General features: G+C 41.9%; 1 protein-coding gene and 3 non-coding genes across 4 annotated transcripts; all 4 read right to left on the bottom strand.

The window, feature by feature from the left end:
- On the bottom strand, nt 1-23,971 carry WDR43 (WD repeat domain 43). Its single transcript, XM_054290595.1, has 18 exons — nt 23,752-23,971; nt 19,264-19,401; nt 16,767-16,888; nt 12,986-13,106; nt 11,710-11,849; nt 11,123-11,225; nt 9,984-10,048; nt 9,441-9,609; nt 8,849-8,935; nt 7,061-7,192; nt 6,409-6,546; nt 5,512-5,598; nt 4,246-4,277; nt 3,375-3,438; nt 2,412-2,525; nt 1,908-1,977; nt 1,234-1,289; nt 1-1,137 (listed from the first exon to the last, which is right to left on the bottom strand). Exons 1-18 carry the CDS (start codon nt 23,944-23,946, stop codon nt 1,018-1,020), a joined length of 1,953 nt encoding a protein of 650 aa, XP_054146570.1. The 5' UTR covers nt 23,947-23,971; the 3' UTR covers nt 1-1,017.
- On the bottom strand, nt 8,058-8,134 carry LOC128946661 (small nucleolar RNA SNORD53/SNORD92). Its single transcript, XR_008483982.1, has one exon. It is a non-coding gene; the product is annotated as a small nucleolar RNA SNORD53/SNORD92 (small nucleolar RNA).
- On the bottom strand, nt 11,526-11,609 carry LOC128946663 (small nucleolar RNA SNORD53/SNORD92). Its single transcript, XR_008483984.1, has one exon. It is a non-coding gene; the product is annotated as a small nucleolar RNA SNORD53/SNORD92 (small nucleolar RNA).
- On the bottom strand, nt 16,295-16,372 carry LOC128946662 (small nucleolar RNA SNORD53/SNORD92). Its single transcript, XR_008483983.1, has one exon. It is a non-coding gene; the product is annotated as a small nucleolar RNA SNORD53/SNORD92 (small nucleolar RNA).
- Nucleotides 23,972-24,058: the final 87 nt, after the last annotated feature.

The raw sequence follows: 24,058 nt of genomic DNA, 5'->3' as shown, positions 1-24,058 counted from the left end.
TCACTTTACAAAGAGGGTGGTATTTAGTTGCAACAGCTCCATTTATAGACAAATATATTATTGTACATTATAGTGGTGAATGGCTCAAACCTTTACCTTGTTTTGCTCTTAAAAATGTGTTTGCACCGCTTCAGCTTCTGTTAGCTGAGCAAATAGCTGTCCTTGTTCTGCCACTGAAAGATTAAAAATCCGTAAGAAAGGTATAGCTCTGAGCTATGTATTCACAAGCATTCACCTTCTCCTTTCCCTGTGTCACTCCCCTCTCCCCACCCAACTCAACTTGGTCTGGCCTCTGGGTTAGCATTAAACTTATATACAGCCTCCATTAAAACAAAATTAGGAGCCAGTGATAGTTCTAATGTCCTTTTAAAGCACAAGAAAAGTCATTGATTTACACATATAAAAGTCTTGAGTTCAAATTTGTTAAAAAAAAAGGAAAAATCCACTTTTAAGTCAAGTTGGCATTTACATATTGCCAACGTATGGCTAAGCCAATGAAAGAGGGGAAAGAAAAGAATTTCAGGACAGAATTTAAATATTACAAAAATATCTTTTTTTTTCCTTTTTTCAGTTTCCTTTTTTTTTAAAAAAAATCAGAAGGATGCCCACTTGCTATTGCTAACTGAAGCATGGAAAGAAGGTACAGACCAGTTGTCTTTGATCCTTGAATATTTGAAACAAATTCAATGTAAAGCTGAACCAAGTTTCCCACACAAACAGCGGTGGCAGATTTATTTCACTTGAGATACAAATGCATGTCCACATGACAGGCATAATCTGACCAGGAGGTGGAGGAAATGTTTCTCTAAGTAAGCGCAGGGAAGGAGGGCGAGAGAAGGCTGGCACGGTTAAACATTCTGGATTCAGAAATGCAGTGCCCCACAGGTGCCTCTGCACACAGGCTGTGCAATGCTCTGCACTCCTGATATGCAAGTAGAGCATCTTTCAGCAACAGGATCCAGAATCAATGAGCTTGGTGGCCCACTTGTTCAAACCGCTAAAATTTCTTTCGTGCTGTTACTCTTCTTCACTTTCATTTTCTGGTTCCAAATCAGAATCACCGTTGATTTCCTTTTCAACAGTCATGTCTTGTTCATCAGATTGCTCCTCTTTTTCTTCATCTTCATCCCAGTTTTCCTGGGGGAAAATAAAACAGAAATGTTTGAACCTTTGTCAGTCACACTATTTCTGCTACAAGCACATGGGGAGAAGATCTGGTCCAACTCCACTTACGTCAGAGTCTTTATCTGCAATCATCTCATCATCTGAGCCTTCCTCCTCTGAGGACTCTGCAAAAAGAAAGCAATCTCTCAGTCTGGGGAACAGGCTTTAAAATGTCATTGTACAAACAAAGTCCAGTCCCACGTGCTGCCAAGTGTTCAAACTGTGCTATTTCCCTACCAAAACTGACTCTACCTGGAGATGAGGTAACCAACACCAGTTAAGAGCAGATCACTTGTGTTACCAGTACACAGGTGAAGATGCAGAAGGAAAAAAAGCCAAACTGGAAGTACACACTCACACACAAGGACATCCCCTACATTGATGTCCTGCTGACTCAAACACAACAGTGCCTTCACCTTAACACAAGGGCAGGTAACATTAGAAATTTTAGGTTACCAGGTAAGTTAAAGAAGCACACTGGATTTCCAATTCACTGATTTCTTTATTTGTGAAGCAAGGCTGAGAGGGAATTAAAGGAGATAAAAGGAAGGCAAGGAAGGAGTAACTAACTACAAGATGTCTACATCATTACCCACTGATTTTCCTGCCATGGACATCTCACAAAACCCCTCAATCTGCAGACTGTACACTGTAGATAAGCACAGGTGCATAATGAACAGCCATCAAGTGTGGGCTGTCATGTGAATTCAGGAGATGAGCTACACTTAGCATACAACACTTACCATCCTCATAGACTAACTTTGCAGTCTGATTAACCTCAGGTACATCCTGAACTGTTTGTGATGCTGCAACCTAAATGGAATTTAAAGATTAGCCTTAAATTAAATAATATATTTCAACCTTAAAAGACAAAAAAACTCCTAACAATGTAAATTAAATCTACATTAAGGGTAGCACGCATTAATTCACTCACAGTGCTGGTTTAACAGCCAAAGAAGCACAAATGACAAAGTAAAATCAGAGATGCATCTGCTCCAAAGTGGCCCAGTGCCTCCTATTTACTCCTCTTTCAAATTCTAGGGGTGAGCAGACACATTTGACAGGACAAAACAGTCCCAGTGAGCACGGACTGACATGACGGTCAATTAATGGCCAGCTCTGAGCATTACCAGCATCCCTGAACAGCAGCTGCATTAAGGTGCCCAGGACACATCACATCAGCTGCAATCCCAACAGGAAGTCAAACAACACCCCTGCACATCCCATATTATGTAGCTGAAACTCACCTGGGTGACAAGAATGAAGAGTCTTCCATGCAGACGGGAAAGCTTTTGCAAAGTTTTTACTCTGCTCTCCATCAACTGATATAACATTCCCAGCTGAGGAATAAGGTCTGGCAACTTGGGAGAAGAGACAGATGAAAAAAAAAATGAAGCTGTTAACAAACACATCCCAAATGTTTTGGTTTTTAAACTACTTTTGTATGTTTGGAACAAGCAACACTTGCTTACATTATTCTAGACAGAAGGGAGAGCTGAGGAACCACCTGCAGCCTGATCAATTAACACTTAGCCATGTTTAGAAGTATCATCTACTTTTAAAGCATGGCAGTTCTTAGCCTCCTTCTCCTTCCCAGTCTGTGCCACGCAGGGGCAAAGCACTGCTCAGAAAACTGTGAACATACACCAGTGTCTGAATGCAGCCTCAGCAATGGTGCAAGTTCTGCTGCTCAGCAATGCTATAACAGATGGCTGAAAGGACTGACACTGCCCAAAGGTCTCTTTCTTAACCCAGCAAGAGTGTTGCATCCATCACTTGTAAGGCAAGGCTGGACTTCAATCCAGAAGCTACAGCTTCGGCACCCTTACCCTATAAATCTGGGCATGCCCAAGACAGCCTCAATATGAGCATTATAGGAACAAAGAAAATTTAGTTCTGTAAGATCTAGTGACACAGACTAGATTACTCTTTGGCAGTTATTTTGCTCCCTCTCACAAGTGTGACATAACCTATCTTAGTTTGACTTTGGGATGGCTATAATTATGTCAGGGATGACTGAGACAAACAATTTATCAGCAAAGTGCAGTGGGCTCAGCAAAAGTGGTGTAAGCAAAGCTCTCTATACATTGATTTGGGCACTGCCATATGCAGAGAGCAGGAGAGAGATTCTTGAAGAAAGAAAATACATTTATTTAAGCATTTAAATATAGTTTTACTTCACTGCATGGGCATGAATGAAAAACACTTACTGTGGAAAGGTAGGATGCATGTACAGTAAAAACAGACTTCAGCCATCGAACCATTAGTGAGGCACTGGAAAAGAGAAATAAGTTATATCCAAGAGATACTGCCTCAATGACATCAATTTCACATCCTAGATGCTAAATAGTTCTATATAAAGTTCCTCTTTAATTAGAGAGCAAGATAAATGCTCTCTGCAGATGGAAATGTAAAGTTTGGCTATCCTCACGAGGTATGCAAGTTATTTGTTAGGAAAGGAACAGACATTTCAGTGAGGGACTAAACTAGGCAAGCTCAGGGGTCTGTGCTTCTGAAATCTTTTATGGATGGTCCAAATGAATAAAAGATCAAAGCATGATACTTTCTTCTCCACCTACAATGGGAGAATTTAAATCTAGAAAAAATAAACTCAAACCCAAACCAACCTAACCCCCACAACTTAGCACAGCCCATCTCAACAAAGCCATCCTTATGGCAACACAACAAGATAGAGGGGGAAGCTGGTTCTGTTATTAAACACCACATGAAGAGATGTCTAAATACATTTGATAATTACACAAGCTCTACACCTGAGAGTTATTTTATTTATTGATCAAGTCAATAATATAAACATTTGGGGCGTTCAGTTACATTCTCAGGGTTACACGCTTATTTCAGGTATCCTTTTCCATTTTTAATTTCACTTCAGCCACCCTGACCAAGCACTGCTTTAAGTGTTTAAATTCCTCTTTTCACCTTCAATAAGGTGAGTTTTTACCTCCAGATGGTGCAGTTTAATTGCAGTTACTATGAAAATCTTTCACACACATGGTAGGAGGGACCATAGCAGACACATGAGAAGTCTTAGGTGAACTGAACTGTAGCTGAGCAGTCTCTTACCTGTATGGGTTGCCTTGCAATCTCTTTGTAAGCTAAAAGGACAAGAAAACCCAGTCAGCAATAAGTAACAAACATGGTGAGTTTAAAACCCCAACATGAGATCATTTGACAGCCCCAATACTGGGGCAGAAAGTTCTCCAGGCATTTGAAGTATGCTGGGATTAACCACTGCCAGGCTCCAGAAAATTACACTGCTGGCTCTACCACCCTCTAACAGGTAACTTGCAGAAGCTGGGTTTCAGTATTACAAGAAAGCTGGAGTTTTTAACATGCAAAATATCCACTGAAGCTTAAACCTGGCAGGAATAAGTAGGAGGAAACCTCTTACTTTTCATCTCTGTTCATCTGCTTAGTAGAGCAGTTACAGGGTGGAAAAGTTGGGGAAACAAGTGAAGGAAGTATCAGGTTAATGGCCATTTCACACAAAAAATCTCAAGCTTGGGAGAAGACAGTTACACAAAGGTCTGACCATTCACTGAGATTATAGAGCTAAACATTTGTCCTTAGATCCCCTGACAAAGGTCCCAGGGAAGAAACACAGCATCTCATTCACATAAGCCTAAGGAGGTGCTCTAAGACCAAACATTCAGCACCAGGCCATCTGCATAATTCAGTTAAGATCAGTACCATTAAAAAAATTTAATCTTATTTGTGGTCAGCACATTAAAATAGAAATTAAAAAGGAAATTGAACCATTAACTTATGCAATAGAACATCATTCACATAACAAGAGCTACTAACCAATGTTTGGTTTAAAAAAGTAATGTCTAGTCAAGGCTAATCATTAAAGTATTTCTGTCCAAATAAAAGGTTTATTTAATATCACTGAATAAGCAGTTCAGAAGCCAAACCCCTTTTAAAATTACTATTAAGTGATGTTCAAAGTTTAAGTACAGCAAAATGGACTTTCTGATGCTTCAAATTATCATCCATGTTAGTAGATGAAAAGAAGATGTAATGGTGATTGTTTGCCATGGGCTAAACAAGCTTTTGCTTAATCTCTTCCCTTTCTTTTCCCACATAATCATTTAAGATAGTAATACACTATCTAATGCTCTGACAGTAAGCTTTGACAGTGACACTTGGTCCTTTGGTTAAGCTTAGCCAGAAAAGATAAGAAGTGAATCAGGGATAAATTAAGAAACATTTCAGTCCTCTTATAGCACCAAACCAATTCCAAAAATAAAGAGCCATATCCTGGATTTCAGCAGCTGGAAGGCAAATCCCATGTGGCTGGTATGACAGTACAAGTGCAGGCTCTCTTACCTCATGCAGCAGTGGAATGACAGCATGTATAGGCATTCTGGCTACTGTGTTCTTTACTATATTTTCTTTCCTTGTGTTAAGCACTTTCTGTTAAAATGAAAAAATATGATCAGAGAATAATTCAGCATTAATATGTGTATGGGCAACGAGGAAAATCAAAAATTCCTGCCTGTATCTCTCTTCCTACTCCACTACTTTTTATGCTGAGGATAATGAGCAAAAGATTAGCTATGAAAAGGAGTTTCATTTTCCAAGTCAGGTACAATTAACAAAGTCAAGGCACTCAATAAACCCATCTAAAACAATCTAGCACTGCCTCTAGTCCACCTGCCACATGTTAAAAATTATGCATTACAGGCACATGAAAATCTCCCTTGGTATTTTCTGACTTCCATAAATAAATGCCTTTCACTAGCAACTGTGACAAGAAATTTCTGTTCAGCATCAAATTCCTAACAGTTCTCTGCCCCAGTACTATTATGTCCAAATGTAAAGATAAGCTTTTCAAGTGAAACTTGTCATCAATTAATTTTTCAAACAGTGCCTGCCTGAAAAATGTACCCTCAGGGGACTAGGCACAGATTATGCTCCAGTCCAAGCTAAAGGGAGCAGAGGTGCATTGGTAGCACCATTTGTAAAACATCTGAACTGTGACATAATAAATTTATCATAAACAAAGTGCCTTCAAAGATCAGGGACTGACTCAGAAAGCAAGGCAGGTAGCAACAGAAAAGTAACACCAATTCCTAATAGCACTGCCTTGAGCAGCAAACCAGCAAAAAGCAGCTGGGAGAAACAACAGGCTCTGAACTGTTCAGCCTTCCCTGCTTTCAGGGAGGCTCCCCACCAGTCCCAGTGCACAGACTGAACAGCACACACTGAGCCTGCAAGACTTACATTTAGGATTTCTGCATCATTGCTTTCCAAGCCCTGGACCAGCAGCACAGCAAAGCTGTCTGTTTGGGGAAGGCCACCGGGAGTTTTGACTTTGCTCACATCAATGTCCAATGCCCCGAGGCGCTCCTCGATGCTCTCCTGCAGAGGGGAAATAAGGCAGCGCTGTCTCAGAGTGGCTTCTCACAAGTGTCAGCTGAAAGCAAAGTACCTAACTTAGAGCATCCCCACTAGCTCTGCTGGAGAAGAACACAAATTTTGTGTATTCTTTTAAATGCACTGAGAGGAGACAGCATGAGAAAACAAAGGAAGATGAAGCTTTGGCTGAAAAATACTAATCTATCTTGGCATAGGCAGCAACAAGTGTGTGACAAAGTTCTGCAACAACCTGGCAAAACCACAGGCAAGGGTTTTGAATGAAATAAAATTTCATTTGAAATTCAATTTGAAAGGCTAGAGGGCTTGAATGAAATAAATGTTTTGAGCAGGGGTAAGTCTCTTTCATACAGAAAGATGGTAACATTAACCTTTCTTCCACAGCAAACAACATAAATCCAAGTTCACCTAAATCCAAATATACCTAAAGAAGGTACAATGATACTTTATGATTCTAGTTTCTCAAGTCTTGCTGAGTTTGAAATAAGAAGCCTTTTACCTCTGTCTCTCCTGGTTTCCTCTTGTTCTTCTTTTTCTCCTTTCCCAAGGCTGGAGTTTTGACAGCTGTACTATGTCCTGGAATGCCAGGTACTAGAACTTTGGTGTCCGAGTTCACCACAGGTGTCTTTACCTGGCACACAGAGAAAACCACATTTGCATGAACTGCTGGCATCCTGAGCTTTCTTCCCATTTAAAACATGGATTTTATTCTGCAACTCTTACACATATGGTAAAACCAGCCTGACACAACCCATTTTCTTGACATGAATATTAGGCAAATCCAACATATTTAAGAGAATTAATAACCTCAAGAAACAGACAGTTACTTTTCATAATTAACTAAAGCAATGGTCTCTCGGGAATAACCTGTGAACCACATTTCTTACAAGCTTTTGCTGTAACATTCACAGAACTGTTTGTATCAAACAACATTTACTTGGATGTTTTGGTGGCAATAGATAGATACCACCTGTGCCAACATTCAGCTCCATAAAACCACATGCAGATTAATTCAGCATCCACTGGAATGCAATAACTGACCAAGAAAAGCAACACAATGTAACAGCAAAAGGTAGTCACTATTCCCTTCAATCCCAACTCTCCTCTTCTAGGGAGTGCTCAAACACAGAACTCAGTTGTCTGAATTAGGCTGTGACTATGGTGACAGAGACACCTTAGTTTATACCAAACAAGCTGAGGTACCATCTTCAATGAACACAAAGGAGAAGGAATTTTGTATTTAACAACCAAATGCTCCCCTGACTCACAGAGAATGTAGAATATCAAAAATGCATTCTCTGCTACTTCCAGAACATTTCTCTAAACCACAGCACTTCTATCCAGGCCTCTATAAAAGTATAATCTTCCAATAATAAACTTCCAATTTCCAAAAAGTTGATTTTCTGCATCAAGAATTTTACCACAGAACACCAGTGGTGATAAAATACTCTGCCCTTAGCTCACCACACTCATCACTGACCTTCTCCCCACAGGGCATGCTCAGACAGCCAAGAGATGTGTCTTCACTGGAATTCAGCAAGAAGCGAAACCAAGATGGGTATCATCACTGCATGCCACACTGGCCCTGCACCTGAGCCCTGCTACCCACCAGCCCCAGGACTGAGCAATCAGCACAAAACCCTGCCTGGCTGATGGAGCACCAGCTCCAGTAGATAACTGAAGGGTCAGGAAAACAGCACTGTCTGCTCACTTCACTGATATTCCAAGCATTTCAAATCTTCAAGACCTTGAATATGCACAAGGTTTAAGAACTTTACAGCCTGTCTCTAAATACCCAGGGGATCCTGCATGAGAGAACACACTGCCAAGTGGCCTCAGTGGACACTGCTGCCATGCAAGTGCCAAGCTCACATTCCCAGGTCCCTATACTTGCCCATTAAGGCTCCACTACGTTTCATTTAGACTCTAAAACAAAGTCATCCCACCTTCACCCTAAGCCATCAGGGTCAAAGAGGTTGTACAGACTCCAAGGGAAGGACTGATCTGAGGCAGGAAAGCCACACCAATCAGCCCTGTCTCTCAAGCAGATCTGCTGGGTTACAAGAGGGCCACTGTGTGCTCTCACACATACCAGGACACACAGGAACCATGAAGATCTCTTTGCCCACTCCTGCCTGAGTGCTATGAACATCTATAGATATTTCTGCAGCTCTGAACAGGTACATCCAGAAATCCAATCTCATTTTAAGAGAGCAGTGAATATTACCTGCTTCATTTCTGAAAGAAAAGAAGAGAAGCAACAAAACCACACTTTATGCAAACTCACCTTTGTTACAGCAGCATCTGTTTTAAGTGACAACACTTTCTGGATGTCCCGTACCAAACATATGTGGGATTCACTGGTGTTCAAAGACTAGGAGGACAGGAACAAAAGCAGTTAATATATTTGACACTCACACCTGTGATTCATGATGCTACTGAAAGATGAGAACAAATTCCAATGGTATAAATTAGAATTAATGGTTTTTTCACTCTAGAATAGCAGCTCCTTTGCATATCTCCCTTTTGTTACCATATCTCTATGCTCTCCGAGGACATTTACACAGTAAACTGGAACTGTACTAAAACCAGTTTCAATGGCCTAACTCAGCAAGAGCTGAGTTAGCTGGCAAGAAACAGTCAGCAATGGCATCAACCTGCACTCCAACTAAAAAAATGGAAGAATACAAATTGCCTTTCCAAACAGCTTGGGTCCAACAGTCACAGCTCCCAAAACAAGGGCAATGAATATGTTTTGTATGCTTATATCATTTCAAAACAGTACAAATAAAACCAGTAAACCCAAAAATTTCTCCAATTGGAAGCAGCATGCAGTGCATATTACAGAATGCAAACCCTCTCTGTTGAGTTTTACATACCACTTTCTCTATGACGGGCTGTAAGGCGTTTCCATACACCAGCAGCAGAGACTGTTTGTCTGTGCAAAATGCAGCTGCTAGAATAGGGACTGGCTTTGGTGTGGAGTCCCCATCCCCAGGTGTTGCTATCTGAACAGTACAGTTTGATGTTAAGGGTTTTTTGCAATAACTGAAAAAAAAAAAAGAAATTAAAAAATTTCAAGATGTTTAGCTTGAACACTTTAATATTTTGCACATTTAAGCATCATTCATTAGCAGGTCCTCAGCAAACTCAGCCATTTTACACCTTTTACAGATGGCTAAAATGAGGCACAGACACAAAAAATCTGGGTTAAAGCCACACCTCATACCAAAGTGCAACACAGTTCCCAACAAGTGAGTGCTTCAAAAACATGCCCAGTAACCCAAGGCAAAGAAGCAGCTGGAACCTGGTTCATGAGCATTTATAAGAGCTTAAAGGCAGCAGCACAATAAAACTGAGCTTTGCCTTGCGGTAACCCCAGACCTTTCCCAAAGACACCCTCCAGGTGAATCCTAACTTACCCATTCAAGATATGTTCAAATAAATGCAACTGCCCATCTCTGCACACAACTGCTAACTTCACAGGCTGAAAGAAGGCACAGTGAGAGAGCTTCATTAGATCAAAGAAAAACCCTCCTGGAAGTTCAGGACATCAAGAGACCCCCTTCAGGAAGTTTAGAACATCAAGAGACAGCTGTGTGGCTACAATCTGAACTTTTCAGTATTTAAGAACATTACACCAAATCTGAAAAGACCAAGGATGTAATCACTCAGGAACATTCAATACAAGTGTTAGAAGATTAATAAAATAACTCACAGCTGTACTTTATCACTAGTAATATGCACTGAGTTAAACAGTTTGCACAGTAGCAGACACATGTCTAGAGGCTCAGCTCTGCAAAGGCACTGACTCTGTGAATAAGCTTAGAGGAAAGAAACTGAGATGATTCCTCTCAGAAACTAAATGACAGGGGTACGATACTGAATACTCTCCCATACATGCAGGAAGAGGGAACTGGAAATATCAGAAAAATACAACATGAAATTCTGCTCTGAGAAATGGAACTTAAAGGCAGCAGGAGAAAAACGTTTTAAATAATTATGGGAACAGTTTGTGAATGTGTTTCACATTCACACATTTTTCAAAAGGCAACCACTTTGAAAGACTTGTGCTGTTAAAACTGAGAGACTTGGCAAATGTACACTGCTACTTTAACTCATTCAAAGCTAGTTAATTCCAAATGCAGTTACACTGCCAAAAACACTTGAAATCAGAAATAAACCAGGACCATACCCAAACCAGATTTTTAGAAATAATTTATTTTGTGTTTTTCTTTGCTGCCAAGTTCTAACAACCATTTTAATTACTAACTTGTTCTAAATAGGAAGCAAATGACATTTCTGCAATCATGAAAAACATTTCTGAAAAAAGCCCACTGAATTTGAAGTTAGTAGCTGTGAAAAGGAGCATTTCAAACTACCAGCTTTATAAATGCACCTGTAATAAATATTCTTAGACCCATGAATTGGTATTTGGATCTCATCTCTGCATAACAGAACCCAAAAACAAAGCAAGCCTCTTTCTTTACACCCTTAAAAGGAAACTGATGTGGTAAGTGAAAACTGTTGAATATATTTGTTTACAAACTATTGCTCCTACCTCTTCTTTGACTTCTGATACAGTCAGGTCCACAAAAGTTGGTTCATCTGTTACTGTGAAAGACATCACAGCATTCTTTTCTTTCCTCTCTGATCTGATCTGCCTGGAAGACACAAAAAGCACACATTATTTACCACAGCACAAACAGCATTCTCTGCACCAGACAAGCATTACAAAGCCTATAAATCACTAGTAAATGTGGTGCTATCTCCTATATCCAAAAGCACCACACTGACATTTCAATGTTCAGCTTACAAAATGTTCTAATTTCTAAGAGCAAAGTAACGCCACAAACTGAGCAAGAAAACTGCATAAACCTTACAAGAAGTGCAAAGAACAAGGAGGTTTATTACACAGTATGTTCTGGCACACACTAGTGATGATACAAATGGCACCTGGAAGCATGCTCAGACACAGCCAAGGAAAATCTCGTCTTCACTCAACAATCAGTGAGTCGAAACCACCAATAAAGAGATCATCACTGCATTCTTCCAGAGTGCCCCTTCTGCTTTACCTTGTTAAATCACCATCACTGGATGGCTCTATGCTGAAAATGATAAGTCACAGATGATGAAAAGCTTACATACCACACACTCAATAATCGGTCGTGTATAGCTCCAGACAAGAAGTAAAGTCCTGTAATTCCATCAAAGGGTTTACTCTCATTTGTAGGTTTCACTGTGGTAAACATTAATGATGACACTGATGTAGCATGGCCTGTGAAATGCTAAGAGAAAAAACAGGACCTTTCCATGATTGTTGTAAGCAGGCATATGGCAAAAATCAAAACATTAGTTAACAAACATTAGGAGAGATTCAAGCGTTACTAAGTCAACAAGGACAGCTCAGGGGTTTGTAACAAGTGATCAGTTCCCTTGCAATTTTGTATGTCAAGGAAGCTTTTTCTGATCTGCCAGATATTTATCAACATTTTCAAACTTAAATGGGGAATCAAAGGCAAATTCAGTGGGACTAAATCCATGCAAAAGAAATGACATCCACCTGCTGTTACTGTCACAAAGCATTCCCCTGTGCCCCCCAGCTTTCCACTTCAACCTTTCCAATGGAACTAGATTCAATTGCATTCTCAACTTAAACAATGGACACGTGTGCTGACACTAAACTTGGGCAACACACCACCCCCAAGGGCCCCCCAAAACTGGCTCTTCAATCTACTTTTGCAAATATTGTGATTTTGGTCATTCTAGAATGCAGACATACATGGTAGCTGCCATGTGCCAGCAAGCCCACAGTAACAGCACATGTGACACACTCACCTGACAGGAGATTCAGAGACTATCCCTGTCCTGTCTGCTAGCAGGCAAGAGAACACGGCAGCATTCACGGATCAGCTAAAGCATGGCCATTTGCTCAATGTCTGAGCCCTGCTCAGGGAACAATAAGGAGTTGCTCCTATGCCTTCCAACTGTTTCAACAGCAAAACTGATAATGCCATCAGCTACATGAAGTTTAGCAAGGAAACTCGAAGGCTTTGTGAAGGGACTCATGATAAAACCCATGCCAGCAGTAACTGATACAGTGGTGAACAGAGTTCTCCTGACAGAAGGGTATCAGACAGGGACCCAGTTAAAAAGAACAGCATCCATCATTTTCCTACAGCCTTGGGAGAGGATGCAGGCAGCATGCTCAGAAACAAAAATTTAATGTCCTCATTCAGTTCTCAGCAAGTGGAAACCACAGTTTAGGGTACCATCACAACAAAAATGTCCGGCAATCCCAAAAATGCTAACTGTATCCTCACACAGTGAAATGTTTTAGATGTCTGATCAGGAAACATGAGGTAGGGAGTGTCACCAACCATGAAGGGCATTTTTTTGCACCTAGTTTAACAGAGGTACTTACTCTGTAGACTTCTTTGGTCTCCAAGTCCCACAGTTTTATAGTTCTACCAGCTGACAGCAGCATTTTTCCATCTGGACTGATGCATAGACAGGTGACACTGCTATTGTCGCCTTTCCACTTACTAGAATTTGGATGGAGTTTTTGTACAAAAGGAGAAAGATAGAGAAATAGAAAAAAACAGTATTCATTAGGATAATCTCAAAACCACCGTGATGGAAAATTTAAGGTAAAATTTAAAAACCAGTGATTTAAGCAGTCAAGAAGCCAAAGCTATTCTGCCTCTGCACTTCGCCTTCAAATTAGTTTACAAAAATGCACAACTCAAAAATACAAAATTATTCAATCCGGAACTGTTGACTTTTTTAATACTTGCTTATTTTGTCCTGAATTCCTCTCAAAGTTTTCTACTTCTGAAATTAGGGCAAGAAGAGCCATACCATTTTCAAGACTTCTCTATTCACCAACCCATTCAAAAAAGTCTTCTCAACACTAAAATTCTGAGTTTCAAAGCCTATTCAGTTACTGACCTTCCTCCCAAGTCTCTGAAGCCACTGACAATAATAAACTTCACCTTAATACTTTGATTGTAAACAGTCTTCTTGGAAATATTTCTAAACAACTTTCACATGACCAAGAAATTCCTCTTCTGTTTTCTAAAACAGGGATTATTTATTGTATCACCTTTGATAGAAGCTGAAAATTTTACAGCCCACAAATGTGGACAACACTGCACCTTACAGAGAGTATGACAAGATTTTGTGCTCTCTTCTGAAGACAAGATCATGACTTAAGAATTTAAACCCTTTATTAACATAAATTAAGAAGGTATTTTTAAATGTACTAAAAAGATGAGTCTAAACTAGACTTCAGAATATAAAGTACAGCAAAAATACCTTGGTTTGCACTTTGGATACTCTTTATAAAATTTTTACAGGAAAGAGTTTCAAACAGGATCTCATAAAGGACATGTCCAGAATGCCTCCAAATAGTCAAGAGTATTTAAGACATGAAAAAGCTACAGAGTGACAAGAAGTCATCCAGAATGTTTCAGTCTATCTCTCTACAACACCTTGCCTTGCCTCTTCAGTGACTCTCTCCTCCCCAACAGCTTGTCCCTCTGCCAGAGGTTTCACGTGTGCTGCACACACCTCCTGAAGTGGCCCTATGGAGTACTCCTACAGTAGCAGGTGTCAATTCCCTTCCTAGCAGTCCATACCTCTATAGGAACATGTCTAGAAGCCTGCAAATCAAATTTTAAAAATTTAATACCACTTTTCTACCCCAGGAGCAACCATCTTGATTTCTCTGTGGGTTGCACAAATATTAATTTCTGGGTCCTGACAAGTGTTGAGGAATGCAGGCACCCTCATGTGTACATTGGGTGTGAGCAATTGATGTGGATAATTTGTTCCTTCTGGTAGGCAAAACTTTAGGAGAACTGATTTCTTCTACTTTTTCCAAACTGAGTTACCTTACCTATGACTTCTAACATTAACACAGAAAATTTTCAGGTAAAGACCATGATGTTACATTGCTCATGTACTTTCTAGCTATACACTCTGGGAATTATTTTCTGTTGCCATCTTTAATTTTAAAGAACACAATGCTTCAAATTACATTTCATAACCATAGTCCCCCCACTCCATGGTCCCTGGTATGGGAGGGGGCAGAGGGAAACATCCAAGATGTATGACAGCAAAACCTCTCCCTTTTCCTGGGAAAGCAGCATGGCTGGGACACATCTCCAGTACTTGTACACGAACACACTGTGAGATACAAACAGGGTGAATGAGAGGTCCATGGGCAGCTTCAGAGCTTTGATCCCACTGGATTCACAGAACAACAGTGAGATGCCTTGCAAGACAAGGAGCTTTAGGAAGGCACTTCAGCAATGACATGCCAGGAAGGCAAAAAGAAGAGAGGTTTCTCCACAGCGAAGTGTAATACAAATGCATGGAGCATTCCTTTGAAACAGGGAAAGAACATAAATGCACAGAATGATCCAGGAAACAAGACGGAAGGTCATACAACAAATCCACCTGGAAACTATGTCCAGGCACTGAAAGGTCAAAAAAAGTCTCTGAGCACATCCAGCATAGAATTACAAACCATGTCTAACCAACCTGATTGCCTTAATGAGACAATCTCCTTGGTTGATGAGGAGAGACACATGTAAGTTGTCAAAAGCATTGCTGAAGCCAAGGTCTCACATATCCCTGCAGCCAAACTGGAGATCTGTAGCCTGAATGGATGGTCTCTAAGGAGAGCAGAATCAGGCTGCATCACTGAGCTCAAACAGCTGTGATCACTGCTATGAAGTCCAGCTGGTGTTACTCCCGCTAAGGACATCCCAATACTGCTTAAAATCCTCCATAACTGCCCCAAACTCCATTAATGATCTCAGAACAGAATGCACACATAACTTCACACTCAATCCCAAGTTAGGGAGAGCAGCTGATATCCTGGAGGACAGGGCTGCTACTCAGGGGCATCTCAGCAGGCTTGAGAAGAAACAGGCTGTCAGAATCTCAAACCTGGAGAGGAAAACAAAGTCCTGCAGGCTGGGGACAAAGAGCTAGAAAGGAACTTTGAAGAAAAGAGACTTGCAGTCCTCACAGTACAGCTGAGCAGGAGCAAGCAGGGAGTCCTTGTGGCAATGAGCTCAGCTGTGGATGATCTGTATGATCTGCACTAGCCAGAGTGCTGTCAGCAGGTCAAGGAATGGGACCCCTCTGCTCTGTGCAGCTCCTGGAACTGCACCTGAGCACTGCATTCAGGGGGACAGGACACAAAGTCACTGACATGGTGGAGTAAATCCAGCAGGGGGCCACGAGGGCACCTCAGGGACTAGAGCACATCATGGAGGAGGGAAAGGTGAGGGAACTGGGTGTGCTCAATTCTCATAGAGAAGGCTAGAGGGAGATTTTACAGCCATCTCCTGCTACTTTATATGGGTTCTCAACATAATACAGCCTAAAGATCTCTTTCCTAGGGATACCAAAGAGGCTACTGATGATGAGCTGCCTGCAGTGCCTGTGCCAACCTTAATAAAACCAAGAGCACTGTAGCAATAACCAACAGTGGGAAACATTACAAAAACAGAAACAAGATCGAGAGAAAGATCAATGGACCATCAGTAGGCTTTTATTGAAGAAAAGGAACCAGGATGTTCATAGAAATCTTGGTTTCTTCTTTAAAGTTTAAGAAGAATTTGACTTTATTACAGAAAAAAATAACTGCCTACACCAGACATTTTGTTACTCTGCAGTAAGCTCAGTTTTGCTCAACAGTACTTTTAACAGTAGCAGCCTGCTCAGACAGCCAAGTGGAAGTGTCCCCACTGCACATCAGCAGCAAGCGAAACCAAGTGGGTTATCATCACAGCAAGGCCCTTTGAGCAAAGCTGGGTGCATGCAGCAGGTTCTCCTGGAATGAGATCTTCCAGTATCTGCTCAAGGATTTTTTCTAGAATTTAGATTTTTCAGCATTTAGTGGGACTTTCAGTCTTTCAGTGTCACCAAAAGTTAGCATGGAGGGATCCAAACACCTCTCAGAACAGTTTCATCTAGCCTTTCCAATCCACAGAGGAAGATACCTAACTATGACAACTATGCTTTCATTCCTTAATAAAACCACTTCTGATCTCAGAAAAATAACAGCCAAGAGTCACTTTGTGGGCATGAAGCCTGCAAAGCAGAGTGCAGCATTTCCAAAACCTGCAAAGGAGAAAACACACAAAAGCAAGAGTAAAGAAATTCAAGTGAAAAGCAGCACCACTCACCACTTTACTTTGCAGGTCTGTGTGTTCCATTCCACAATGTGTTTGTCATCTGAACAGCTATACAAGCAGCAGCTCTCTTGATGCCATCTCACACAGTTTACTCTACTGTCATGACCACCATCCTACAAAAGGTAACACAGGGTCAACTCACTGGAGTAGTCTTGACAACCTGTCCACACCAACTATGTGAACAAGGTGCTTTTGAGAGCTAAATTCCACACACTGGCATCTTAAAGAGTGTGTGTGGTTTCAAAGAACATACATGACAGTTATATAAATTAAAGACATTTCACATTTTGGTACATACACATAAGTGTTTTGGCTTGGCTTACACAGCCTAGAGGAGAGGAGATGTTGTCTACAGTTTCCTCGCACAGGGAAGCAGAGGGGCAGGCACTGATCTCTTCTCTCTGGTGGACAGTGACAGAACCAAAGGGAATGGCAAGAAGCTGTGTTGGGAGGGGGGGAGTTAGGGTGGACATTATGAAAAAGTTCTTCACCCACAGGGCAGAGGCTCCCCAAGGAAGTGGTCACAGCCCCAAGCCTGCCAGAGCTCAAGAAGCATTTGGAGCATGCCCTCAGGTGCACAGTGTGACTCCCAGGGCTGTCCTGTGCAGGCCATGTAGAAGACAGTCCATAAGATAATCTGATGTGTATGTCTCAAACACTGACAGCCAGACTGCCAGGGAGCCAACCAAGGACTGCTGGTAAGAACACACTGTGGGAAAGAACAGGACATGGCTGCAGATGGGGGCATGCAAAGGAAGGGCAGCACTTTGCTGGTCCAGCCTTGCTCTGAGGCTCCTGATGATCAGCACAGCACAAGCACAGGAATAACTCAAGAACTGGGCCTGGACTGTTGACAAAAGGCACCCCCAGCAGGGGGGATCCAGACCACCAAAAACCTCCCAAAGCCCTCCAGCCCATTTCCAGAAAGGTCTAGAGCAAACTGCACATGGTAACTAATTCTCATAGAAAGTGACAAACTCTGCTCCAGGGTGGGCAGAGCTGGTCTATAAAAAATGCTCCCACAAAGCTTGAGTGATGGATGCCCCAGGACAATGGACACCCCTCAGCTGGTTTGATGCTAGAGCCAGGACTGGTGACTTTTCTTTCTTCATTCCTTCCTTTCTCTCTCTTCTCTTTTGCCCTACCCCTTATTCAAAACCCACCGCTGTGCATTTATATTAGAAGACACCAATTTCCATGCCAAGTGTATAATTTACTGATACAACTTTGTAGATTTTGTGGGGCTCGTGTCTTTTGTCATTCCTTTTTGACCACAAGCACCTACACACCTGCATGATCCCTTCAGTTTCAGGGTGGGATGCCACTGGACTGGAGACTGATTTTGTTGATCCCTTCCAAAAAAAAATTGTCTTGCCTGCTGTTTTTATACACACAGCCAAACAAGGCTAACTGTGTGAAATCTGCTCAAAGGACAGAACAGCCACAGGTGTCTTGCTGAAGTCATCTAAGTGCCTCCTTCCTTAAGGGCACTCAGAGGTGAGTAGCCTTCCTTCCCTTTCTATTAGCATTCAGGAGCATACTATCATCAGACCAGAAAACCCCTTAAGCAGTATCACTTCTCTTAACAACCAAAATCTCTGCAGCTCCAAATATAACCTTGAATTATTTATGAAAATATTTAATGGAGGCTATTTCACTATTTGGATTGTAACAACCTGCTCAGATTACTCCCAAAGGTACTGATGCAAATGAGCTTTGAGCAAGACAAACTACATTGCAGCAAGATACTCTGTTCCATAAAGATAGCTAAAAGTAACATCTCTTATTTTAACAGGAATAATCTTTTAATTCAACCTATATGTAAAAAGCAAAGTACTCATAAAACATGCTGTCTTCTATGGAAAAAGAGTGTTTTCAAACAAACTACAATTACACTTTTCAAACACAGTTCTTCCATATAATGGGAGTTGATATTCATTAGTTACTGTCACTTGCAAGCATCCTAATTCTCAGAAATTACTCCTTCTCTAAATTCATGTATGTTTATCACCCTACCTACAACTTTTGCGTTTAGAAGCAAAAGTATACCCCAAGTATCTCAAAAGTATTTCACAGCCATTCTTAGGGATTTATTTTTGCTTGTTATGTAACCCACAACTAAAATGGAGGCTTGGGAGTTTGGAAAGGCAAAATTAAAGTCACTGTGCATTATTCAAAAAAGATCATGTGCTGAGAGCTTAAGAGCTTCCACAAGGGAGGTAAATTTACAGAAGAGTCCATCAGTGTGACACCCTCCCAAGCACTGGTGAGTTCTGTCCTTCCACAATGCCATGCAGGAAATGAGGGTATGACAGTCCCAGCACGGATTTAACTCTCCAGTGAGGAATTTCATCATTACTATTATTTTAATGGAAAGTAGCAAATCCATGGACAGTGTTACACTAACTTAGAAACCAATATTTTTTTGGTCTAAACTGACTGAAACTATCAGTGTTTGGTAGCATGTGATGAAGAGTGCAATACTTACTAGCTTGCTCTGTAATTCTCCTTTTACTGTGCTGTACAACAAAATGCTACCAACTGCTGTACCAATAGCCAGGATATCTAACTGCTTGTCCACTTCTCCTCCAACTTCAGACTTCCGTTTTTTCCTCTGGGGGCCATCCTGGAAAACCAAAAGAGAGAAACTGTGAAATACATCAGTCTGACTGGCTAATCTCAGTGTTAAAGCAGAGGGAAGAAAAACCTTGAGAGAAGTCTGAGATCCAGACAGCCAGCACAAACACCAATAAGATAATGAACACTGAAGTGTACACAATCCTTGAAACTCATCTTGCACCTCCATGAAAAAGGGTAACAAACTTGCTATGAGTCACTTGGAAACACCTGGTATGGACCATTTTGCTACCACCCCAACCACATGCATGTGGGGAAAAAAAACACTTCAAAGTTTTTTACAAATTTCCTATCCCAGAGGCAGAAGATCAACACATTCAGAATACTTCATCCACACAATGGAAACGCTTGATCATGATCAATTTTTTTTTTTCTCAAAAGGTAATCAAAAGAGTCTTGCAAATCTGAAGCACTCATAATGCTCCTTAAAAAGAAAGTGCTACCCCATCCACAGAGGGAAGTGACTGGGATTCAGAGGAAAGTGCTCTGCCCAGGTCCTGCTGTCTGCACCAGAGGTCCTCAGGTGATCAGGCAATCCATAAGTCTCCACACTCTTGCTCTGTAAGTGCTGTCAGCCACCTCAAGGAGGGATTTCACTTTGTCTCCCTTAACCAAAAATGTGAGAATGCAGATCACTGGGAAGGGAAGAAGGAATAAAACTGGTTCTTAAACACATGAAACTAAAATAAAGAGGGCAGAAGAAGTAATCATATTCATTCTCGCTGGGTTAATCACTAATTGCAAACACACAAAAAAAAAATAAAAAAACTGTTCAAGGACATGAAAAGAAAAAAAATCACTAATGCCACTGATTAGTTTTTAAACTGGACCTTGGTAAGCCTCCTTACATTTCTTATATCACAGCAAAGCATTCTCCCCAGTTTAAAAATTACACACATGCTAATGCTTTCTCTGCACAACAAATCTATTTTCACTGACAAGCAGCCTGAAGAAGCCCAAGGACACTGATAAAATGTGAGCAACCAGATCTGCTCAGGTTCCATGTGGTGTAGCTCATCTGTTTTACAACACACATGACACAGTGAAGACAAATCATTTCTACTCAGGTCCAGAAATATGACAATCAGGATGTGGTAATTTTCACCACAAGTAAGATATCAAAGTTTGATAGTGAAGGATAAATATTTTGGCTCTTTGAAGAAGGATTTTCTATTCCTTCTGTATTAAACAGAGCTAACACCTTCTGCAAAGAAAAGTGCTTTGGCTTAGGCCAAAAAATACAAAATTGCTGTAAAGATAACTTTTACATCAAAAGCAGACTATTGAGAAATTACAATTACGGGGTTTTGCAAGTATTTGTTTAGGCTTTATCTTTGCTGAGAAAGAAAAATACATTAATTATAAAATATTGAAGGATATTTATAAAATATAATTATATATTCTATTTATAAAATATTAAGACAGATGCTGAGAAACTAATGGCAATTAATCGAAACTGCAGTCTGACATGCAAAGCCAAAGGCCACAGAGCAGAGATGCAAGTACAACCTCTATGTTTTCAGGTACTTTTCCATCTTTTAAAGTAGTTTTAGCAATTAACCCACACACCCCTGCTGCAAAGCAAAGCCAAACTTAATAACAGACTTTATTCTCTTCCCCTGAATAAATATTTTAACAGATTTTTTTTTCAGTTTGCTATAGCAAATCTCCCTGGAAAAATTCAAAGGCACAATGGAATTCCCACAAGTACAGAATTATTTCCACAGTCAGGAAAAAGCAAGGGGCAGTGAAGGTTTCTCCAGTTTTTTTCCACATGCATTTCTTTACTGACCACCCCTTATCTGCAATATGAGGGGAGCACTTTATCAGAAAGTTCTGCATGAAGAAATGCCAGTGGAAAATTCAGACACCTGTTAACATTTGAGATGATTTGGAAAAAAAAAAAAAAACTTTAAGAACTTAAAAAAAATATATAACTTCTCTACATTAAATTAGTACACAGAGCAAATGACAAGTGCCCTTAACATCCATGTGGGATTCACTTGTGGATCAGGGTCTTAAATACAAGAGCACCCTCTTGTCATGGACAGGACAGGATAAATATCAGCTTCCTTGTCATTTAATTTCTTTTTCAGATTTATAGAAGCTTATTTAGAAATCCTTTAAGTTTGTCTGAAAAAGCAAAATATTTTAATGGAGAGATGGTTAAAAGTTACTTGAAAAGGAACTGTGCACACATTTTTCCATAATTTTCTTCCTTGACTTGATAAGCCACCGAGACTTTCTAAACAGAAATCTGCTTTATGTGAAATAAAGCACTTAGAGCACTGAAATGGGGGGAAATCTAAAGGTCTGGACACTTGACAGTGACAGAGCAGCTGCAGCTTGTTGGGAAGAGAGTGGAAGGAGGTGTTTTGGATGCTGGAGGTGCACAAGGCACCCCGTGCAGCAGGAGGTGATGGAGCTGCCCACAGGAAGCACTGACTGCCACTGGAAGCTCGTGGGCAGGGAGCATCCCAGCAAAGGCAGCCCTGCATCAGCAATTCCAGAGCCTGCAGCTCCAAACGTGAGCTCTGATATTCCCCTGCACCACATGGCCTCCATGAACGTGGCAGCAGCCCAAAACATACTGAGTTCAAGTGTAATTTGGCCAAACACCATTTAGAGCTACCCACTGGCAGAGCTCTACCCCTCACCACCTGATACAGAACTAGACAGATGTCAACTCTCCAGGAACAAAAGACTAAATAACACCAAAAAAACACATCTAATAAAATGGTTTTGGCATAACTATGCCAGTTTTAGTTCTGCAACTCAGTGTAAGGGAAAAACCCAACGAATTTTAAAGGTTTTATGGCACAATTGTTGTAAGGAACAGTATGTTTCCCAGCTCCACTTCAAAATGGACTAGCTTTGGAGCAGGGGACAGGATTCAAACTACTGGAGTAACTAGAAAGCACTGAGAGGTGCATAAGGTTACTTTCATATAACCTTAAACCAGTTTAAATTCAAAGACCTGTGGGGCTTAGGAGTGTGCCTCTAGAAAAGGTTATTTTAAAAAACAGTTTTAAAAGCCCCTCAGAAACTTCCTGTGCTTGACTTATGGCACCACAGCAGCACAGTGTGTATAGGTTAGTTTTATTTCATACAGGACAGATTAACCCCATTTCCACATGCCAGCTTCAGTGAACTTAAGAACAATGAACCTATACAGCTTTGCAAGTGATGAATGGATTGTTTTTAGTGCAAAGTTCCATGACAAAGGAACAGGTTCAGGCCACCTAAAACTGACTCTTTCTACTTCATTCCTCACATGTCCTGGGAGTTTTCAAAGCTGCTCAATGGATCAAAACAATATTGCCCTCCCTTGGGTTGATAATCTGTGTTTTAAGCATTTCGAAACAGCCTGAACAGCATTTCAAATACAAATTGCTGATATACTGAAACACACTTTAAAAACCCCTCCTCACTTCTTATGATAAAGGGGGTGGATTTCACATATTTTATGCAGGTTTTGCGTTCTTTTTTTCCTCAGGAAATGGTATATTCCAGCTAAAGAATTACTTCAACATACAGAAGACCAAAAGGCACCCCAGTACATACTCCACATATTTTCAGGTTCAGCGTTCACCTGAGGTGACGTTAACTAAAACTCGATCCAAGGTGGAGAACATCCAAGCACTCCCGATGCACGCTGTGAATTAAAACTACTGAGCACCTTCTTGCAGGATTCCTGGACTCGGGAAGATGAATCATAGACAGTGTAGCAGCTTGCACGGGAGTACTTCCAAGGCTAAGGAAGCGTGGAGAGATGCTACCTTTACCGGAGAGGGAACTAAAGGGGTGCACAGCAGCTGACCCGCTCTGCAGCATCGCCTTTTCAATTACTCAAGACGTGCCATCAATTAACATACCTCGTTTCTTCAAGGAAGGCTTCTTCCACGCAGATAATATGAGAGACAAATGGTTTTCAACAGTCAGTGCTTCTGTCGAATTTTTGTTTTAAAAACCACAAAATTAAGCCTCCAGCGCCGCCTCCCCCACCAACACGTGAAATTTATCATAAGCAGCGCAATCCTGGGAGGGGGAGCGGCTCCCCCCGCGCCCCCCCATCCCAGGGCGCGCCACACGTGGGCAGCCCGCACACCCCGGGGCACAGGGGGACGGGCCGGGCCGGTGCCCGAGCCCCGCGGAGCTCCGGGACCCCCACCCCGCTCCCCGGCCCGCCCGGCCACATGGCGCCGGGAGGGCGGGGTGAAGCCGAGCGGGCCGCGGCCACGCGTCAGCGCCGCTCGGGCGGCCACCATCCCCATCCCCATCCCCATCTCGCTCCTCACGCGTGCCCCCCTCCCGCCGCCTCCCCGCTCCCCGCACGCACCTTGCTGGGGGGCTGCCGCGCACCCGCCGGGGCCCAGGCCAGGCACGTACAGGCGGCGCTGAGGTGGGCGGAGGGCACGTACTCGTGCTGCAGGCGGCTGCCGGCCGTGTCCCACACGCGGAGCCGCCCATCGGGCCCGGCCGAGGCGAACAAGCGGCACCCGCGGGGGGAGAAGGCGCACGGAGGAGCCGCCATGGCGCGCGCGCTCCCCTCGCCTCTGCCCGGCCCGCCCCGCGCGGCGCATGCACCGCCCGCGTGCTCGGCCCGCGCGCCTGCGCCGCACGCCCCGATGACGCCGTATAGCGTC

This window comes from Melozone crissalis, unplaced genomic scaffold (genome assembly GCF_028551555.1).
Source record: "Melozone crissalis strain CALT ecotype California unplaced genomic scaffold, PUWL_Pcris_2 ptg000081l_1, whole genome shotgun sequence".
In the NCBI taxonomy this organism is placed as follows: domain Eukaryota; kingdom Metazoa; phylum Chordata; class Aves; order Passeriformes; family Passerellidae; genus Melozone; species Melozone crissalis.
The sequence above is the reverse complement of the archived record's forward strand: the minus strand, read 5'-3'. Positions and strand labels throughout refer to the sequence as shown.